Here is a 7,277-nt window from a genome sequence, read left to right as displayed (position 1 = left end):
CTAATCACGTACACATATCCGGTAAACTGAATTGTTCCACATCACTTTGACAAAAAAAAGTTATTCAAATGATCTGTGGAATATGTAACTAACTAAACGTTCACAACAATGAAAACGCCTTTTACATGCAATCACCAAAACTTGCAACATAAACGAGTAACACACAAACTGCATGATGCAAAAGTACTGTGAATGGGAGCAGCTTAGCATAGCATTGTTGATCTACACTTCCATTGCATTTAGTGAACCCATACAATTGTGTATATTTGTCATCTGTTCATTCGTGAACTTGTCCATACTGTTGTGAATCACTATTACAGTACAACTAACACTATCAGACAAAAACCGAAGATAGAACTGAACAGTACTAAAAGCAAGCTTGAGGGTGAAGAGTAAAGTGGACAACACTATTGATAACTGCAAGTACTGTGACTAATTGAACAAGCTTGTTTCCAAACAAGACACACAGTGCATACTATCAACAATCACTCTGTTGTGTAGATATTTTTCAGTGTGATATGTAAACAAAGATAAGTGGGAGTGTGAAATCAAATGACCCTCAGGCAGACATGGGTCCCGTATATCAGCATATTCCCAAAATATCTCTTTGAATGTTCTCAGTGGAGTTTGGAATCATCCTGTGTATTAGTGTAGGTGAAAGACTGAGCAGGTAGGTAATAACACACTACCTTTTCTTAAAAAAAAGAAAATTAAGTGCACTGAGTGTCATAGAAACATTTTATCTGTAACATACACATGAAGGAAACAAAACACTCTCTTTGCCCCATAAAAATCAGCAAAATAGTTCCGGTTCATTTCTGCCTAGCAATCTGCAATGAAGAGCTACTAGTTGATATTTGATGTCCTTTATATATTTTATGGTCCTGTATTTTAGCTTTCAAAAATAAAATACTGGAAACAAATGACATTGCACTTTTTCTGGAACATCAGTGAGATATTCTCAGGCCCATGACTTTCTCTTCATTGCTATCAACATGCACTAAAAGTTCATTCCTACTCATGAAAATCTAATGCTGCAGATCAAATGAAACGACAATTTTTCTCTTATCTGCTGGATCAACTATGCAAACATTAGAATTTCATGACAAACATGCTGTCCTTTACTTAATGACTAACCAACCTAGTCCATCACTGATATTTGTTAGGTATTTATCTCTCTGCAAGGAAAGTTGCAGTGTGCCATACCAGGCCAAATTGAAAATTGCAAAAGTTCCGATGTTGTTTTCAAAGGAGTAACACTAAACAAACCAATATGAGTTGAGATGTACCCAGAACTGTTTTTAATTTATTTTGTATACATTCTTTTTTTTCTTTGCTGCAGATATTTTTTCTTTGTTTCCTTTAAGGCTATTTCATTAAATTTATTTAAAAACAAATTATAACATCATGAATTATAGTCCAGACTAAACTGCTCTAGGATAGGTCCATTACACTCCACTCCCACACCCCAGGCTATTGTGCTGGACTGAAATCCCTGTAATATGAATTCCATAAATATAAGAACAGCGTGTGTCTTCTATTTCCTTCAAGAATAGTATTAAACAGAAAAGGACATGGAGGGAAGGGGTATCAAGCAAACAACATGCACTGTTACAGAAAATCTAGTCTATTTAAGATTAAAACTATACAGCACATTTTTGTCTATTTATTGTACTCTACTATAATCCATGAGAATCATGGAACCAGTATTATTTTTTCACTTCATTATTCCACTTGCAGATGTTGTGCATGGAAAGTGACTGTCTGTACAATTATGTTTATGCCCTAAAGTGATCACAATACAACTGTTCCTTTTTGAGAAACACTATTGAGAAAATTCAGAGAACCAGTATTTGAAGTCGTGCATAAGGACCACGAAGATAAGATACGAGAAATTAGGGTGTTTATGTAGGCATACAGGCAGTTATTTTCCCCTCGCTCTATTTGCCTGTGGAACAGGAGGGGAAATGACAAGGAGTGGTACAGTGTACCCTCTGCCATACACCATACCGTGGCTTGCGGAGTATTAACATAGATGTAGATAAAGGCTCCTATGGAATTTGCTGCTCCTCTTAGAAAATTACACAAAATTAAGAACTTCACAAAAGAACTACATTCATTTGAAAGCACTTAAAAGTAGGTAGAAATACTGTACTGCTTCACTGTTCAGACAGAGGTTCCACACTGTTTTGGCTACCAATGTCTTTCCGCAGTAACTGTGTGAATTGTTTAGCTGCATAGTGCAGATGGTTAAAATTAGAGAATTTAATGTATTGTGACATATCTGAGTTCTTATACATAAAAAAGACAAAACAAAGAGGGTAAAGGTAAAGTCCACAGCTGATAGTGCTTCTTCAAAAAGATTTAAACAGGTGTTAATAACCAACAGCTTCCTATGCTCTCATGTGGTAACACTGCAAAAAGGATTCTAGATTTAACACACACTATTTGTATGTGATTTTGGAATATTAACCAAGATCCTCTTTAACTTAGTGACAATACTATCATGGCGAAAATTAATTCTGTCAACAACATTCAAACCATCTACAACTTAAGTGGCAAACCACCAGCTAAATGTAATGTGCCAATTAAAGTACTGGGGAAACTAGTGCAAGTAATGTATCGTGTACCACAACTTTCAAAAACCTCTAACATGCAATGAACACTTGTGCGTTAAGGATGAAAACTTTAATAATGAAGATCTATTGCCTCTCCTTCCTAGCCCTCAGCTACCTACACTCCTTTACTCAACACCTGTTATCCCAGTGGTGCTGCAGTGCTGAGATATGTGTGTGTGTGTGTGTGTGTGTGTGTGTGTGTGTGTGTGTGTGTGTTAGTTCTGAAAGAGGACACTGCCCTAAAAAATTCTGAGTGGTTACCTTCACTCTCTCCATTATTTCTATTCAAGACACATCTTAGTATCTCTGCATATTTTCTGCTTTTGTAAGACACATTCTGACAGGGTGATGAGCACAAACAAAACTAAAACTGCTGTATTTTCTGAACAATACAATAATCACAATATAGAAATTTTATTTAAAGATTAGTAACATTGTGGTGTACTGGATATATGGAAACAATTACGTATGATACAGAGCTCTTCCAAAGAGTTATCTGATGTTAAACTTGCGATGAAGTGAAAAGGCTCAACAGTGGAACTAGATCCAAACATCACAAATGTGTCAGTATTATGTAAAGTGCGGCTGTGGCAGGAAGCCGACAACCCTCGTTGTTCGATATGTCCTTTTGGCATTAGGTGCGGCTGGTGCCCAAAGTCCACCAGGTGGGCTGGAGCCAAGTGGTGTGGTAGCATCCACTGAAGACGACGAGGAGGCACCTTGCTCCTGGCGTCGAACTTCCATCTCCCGTCGCGCAGCTTCAAATTCTTGTAAGTCTTCGAGCTTCAGCTCAATACGTGTTGGAGCCCTTCGGATCATAGTTTTGCTTTGTAAGTAACCTGGGACATCGGAATATTAATTACTTTGCTTTAGTACATCTCACTTTGATAGTACATGTCCCAAAAAACTAGGACAGAAGAAGAAGAATTACAATAAAAGGAAAGTGTTAGTCAAGAACAGTACTATCTCATAGATATGTCTCACATTCAGTATGTAATTGCCCTAACCATGTAAAGAGTGTGTTCTTATTTCTAATATTCAAAGTAAACTTGCATAAATCAACTTCACTGCTTACTGGGACATGTCACCGTACGCTTAACTGGGGTGATTAAAATGGACAAAGTGACCCCATGCATACAATTTTCTTGATTCTCTTTACATTATTTGAGAAGGTAGTATCACGATCATAGAAGTGAATAGCCAACCAAGATCATTATTACTGACAATGCTTACTAGGAAAGTTGCATACCTCTGCGTGACAAAATGAAAGACAAGTGTGTTCTACATTCAACAGTACACAATGTGAAAAGCCTGATGTGCAATTCAATGGCATACTTTTAGCTTGTGGCAGCACACAAATACCATGAATGTTTCCCTGTCCATCAAAAGGAATGCAAGTGTTACAAACTGCTAAAATGGCATGCGGCAATGTATTTGAAATACTTGATGAAGGTGGCACAGTACACTATTTCTTGGTTGATTTTATAGGGAGCTATGGAGAGCAAAGGAAAAAAAGCTAAACCCCATTTTTCACAAACTGCTGTGGAGAGATGATGCAAGTGCAAAAAAGAGCAGAACCAAATTTTCTCTGATATTGTTGCTACTGTATCTACAATCTGTCCTTAGTACCAAGTAATGTATCTATTCTGAATGTGGTTATTGAGCTTTCTTTACCACAGTATAGTTAAATTAACACTAGTGTGGAACTAAGAATTATACGACAATTTCCTGAAAATGATACAGTAAAATGAGGCAGGATTCAGCAGTGTCTGTTATAATACTACAGCAGACAGTATTGTTTGACTACTAAGGCTGAGTTTTGCTTTGTAAGTAACCTGGGACATCGGAATATTAATTACTTTGCTTTAGTACATCTCACTTTGATAGTACATGTCCCAAAAAACTAGGACAGAAGAAGAAGAATTACAATAAAAGGAAAGTGTTAGTCAAGAACAGTACTATCTCATAGATATGTCTCACATTCAGTATGTAATTGCCCTAACCATGTAAAGAGTGTGTTCTTATTTCTAATATTCAAAGTAAACTTGCATAAATCAACTTCACTGCTTACTGGGACATGTCACCGTACGCTTAACTGGGGTGATTAAAATGGACAAAGTGACCCCATGCATACAATTTTCTTGATTCTCTTTACATTATTTGAGAAGGTAGTATCACGATCATAGAAGTGAATAGCCAACCAAGATCATTATTACTGACAATGCTTACTAGGAAAGTTGCATACCTCTGCGTGACAAAATGAAAGACAAGTGTGTTCTACATTCAACAGTACACAATGTGAAAAGCCTGATGTGCAATTCAATGGCATACTTTTAGCTTGTGGCAGCACACAAATACCATGAATGTTTCCCTGTCCATCAAAAGGAATGCAAGTGTTACAAACTGCTAAAATGGCATGCGGCAATGTATTTGAAATACTTGATGAAGGTGGCACAGTACACTATTTCTTGGTTGATTTTATAGGGAGCTATGGAGAGCAAAGGAAAAAAAGCTAAACCCCATTTTTCACAAACTGCTGTGGAGAGATGATGCAAGTGCAAAAAAGAGCAGAACCAAATTTTCTCTGATATTGTTGCTACTGTATCTACAATCTGTCCTTAGTACCAAGTAATGTATCTATTCTGAATGTGGTTATTGAGCTTTCTTTACCACAGTATAGTTAAATTAACACTAGTGTGGAACTAAGAATTATACGACAATTTCCTAAAAATGATACAGTAAAATGAGGCGGGATTCAGCAGTGTCTGTTATAATACTACAGCAGACAGTATTGTTTGACTACTAAGGCTGGTAGTGTCCAAACACAGGGCATCTGCAGCTCAAAATCTTTAGATCTACTGATTCGTAACTAAACTGTCCTGATTTTTCCGTTTTTGAAAAAAAATATTGAAGCACCGAGGATTAGGACACAAACGATTTAGGTGAAAGGCACATTAAGTATCAAGGTAGCACACAAGGATTCAACATTTTGTGTTACACGTATCAAAACTAAATCGACAGCATAATCCAGTTGCAAATCTACTGCAAGGAAGCAAATACAGCACATGGACTGTTCCTCATGGAACAAGATTTGATATTTGTTAGGTTTCTACATCTACAGGGATACTCTGCAAGTTATATTTAAGTGCCTGTCAGAGGCTTCAGCGAACCACCGTTACTATAATTCTCTAGTATTCCAATCTCGAACAGCGCACAAAAACGAACGAACACCTATGTCTTTCCGTGCGAGCTCTGATTTCCCTTATTTTATTGTGATGGTTACTTCTCGTTATGTATGCCAGCGTCAACAAAATAGTTTCGGATTCGTAGGAGATAACTGGTGGTTGAAATTTCGGGAGAAGATTCCACTGCAGCGGGAAATGACTAATCTACTGATGTCCACCCCAAATACTGTATCCTATCCGTGACACAATCTCCCCTATTTCTCGATAATACAAAACGTGCTGCTATTCTTTCAACTTTGTCGATGTGCTCCGTTAATGCTATCTGGTAAAGATCCCCACACCGTGCAGTAGTATTCCAAAACAGGCGCACAAGAGTAGTAGACAACTTCTTTAGCAAATCTGTCGCATCTTCTAAACATTCTGCCAATAAAACGCAGTATTTCGTTCGCTTCCCCATGCAGATTTCTGGCTGTAGAGCTGATTTAGAGAATATGAGATCATAATCAAAATCTGAGAAACCTTGGCTAAGAAAGCTGACGTAAACTGACTTTTTGCTACAAGTAAAAATTAGCAGTGCCAGCTAAATAAATGTTCAAAAATTTAAGGAATTTTAGAAACAATTTCTTCTCCCCAGTTTCGTAAATTTTATTTTATTAGTAACAACTATGGATCCAACTATACACCTCACCTACAGTCTGGCTCTGGTGTAAAGCACTACACAATTTAAGAATCTTGCGTTATACACACCATGAAAAACTAAACTCTTTTAAACTCGAATTTGTGACATTTGACAGTCGCCAGCAACGCTGCCAACCAACAAAATTATTCTGCCCTGACAAAGTTAACAATTCTCTAAATGTAATATCATAACAGGTTTCCTATAAAAGTCATATAATTCTCAGCGAAAAGCTCAAGTATTTTCAGAGTAGTTGTATTCCTCTCACACGAAAGTTGTAAACGCCGAAGATCACTACACACTTGCCATGTCAGTCACAACAAAATGAGAGATCCTAGATTCACCAAGTCAACACTTCTCCGTGACATGGAGGTAGAATTTTTACCTCCATGCTCCGTGATATCCCTTTCCGACGTGCGCATGCGAGTTTCAACCACAGTCTTAGACTGTGGTTTCAACCGTAGGATATGTCTATCGATTTTCATGGTCGTATCCATAGAGCAAATATCTCTGGAGTGAGCATTCCGTTCTGCTCATGTTGTCAACATTAAACCAGGATTGCCACGTGATCTCGGGACTTCGCTGTGCCTGTGTGCTTTCTGCAGCGTTTGAAGTTTATAATACCAAGAGTTTTTGTTGTGTTTCACCGTTTGTTGATAGTGTAATAGCGATGGTGAATTACGTTGTTGCTACGGATGCAAAGAAAAATATGTGAAAGGAGGGATAGTAACTTTTCATGGGTACATTCCATATAGCTCTGATTATAGTTTTCATTTTAGTAAGAGACACTGTATACGT

At 37.4% G+C, this 7,277-nt stretch overlaps 1 protein-coding gene across 1 annotated transcript; it reads right to left on the bottom strand.

Annotated features, from left to right (window-relative positions):
* Window positions 1–3,016: 3,016 nt before the first annotated feature.
* On the bottom strand, window positions 3,017–6,918 carry LOC126235889 (anaphase-promoting complex subunit CDC26-like). The gene is made up of 2 exons (XM_049944817.1): window positions 6,865–6,918; window positions 3,017–3,457 (listed from the first exon to the last, which is right to left on the bottom strand). The coding sequence occupies exons 1-2, from the start codon at window positions 6,899–6,901 to the stop codon at window positions 3,189–3,191; spliced, it is 306 nt and encodes a 101-aa protein (XP_049800774.1). The 5' UTR covers window positions 6,902–6,918; the 3' UTR covers window positions 3,017–3,188.
* Between the last annotated feature and the right edge of the window lie 359 nt (window positions 6,919–7,277).

This window comes from Schistocerca nitens, chromosome 2 (assembly GCF_023898315.1).
Source record: "Schistocerca nitens isolate TAMUIC-IGC-003100 chromosome 2, iqSchNite1.1, whole genome shotgun sequence".
Taxonomy (NCBI): Eukaryota; Metazoa; Arthropoda; class Insecta; order Orthoptera; family Acrididae; genus Schistocerca; species Schistocerca nitens.
The sequence above is the reverse complement of the archived record's forward strand: the minus strand, read 5'-3'. Positions and strand labels throughout refer to the sequence as shown.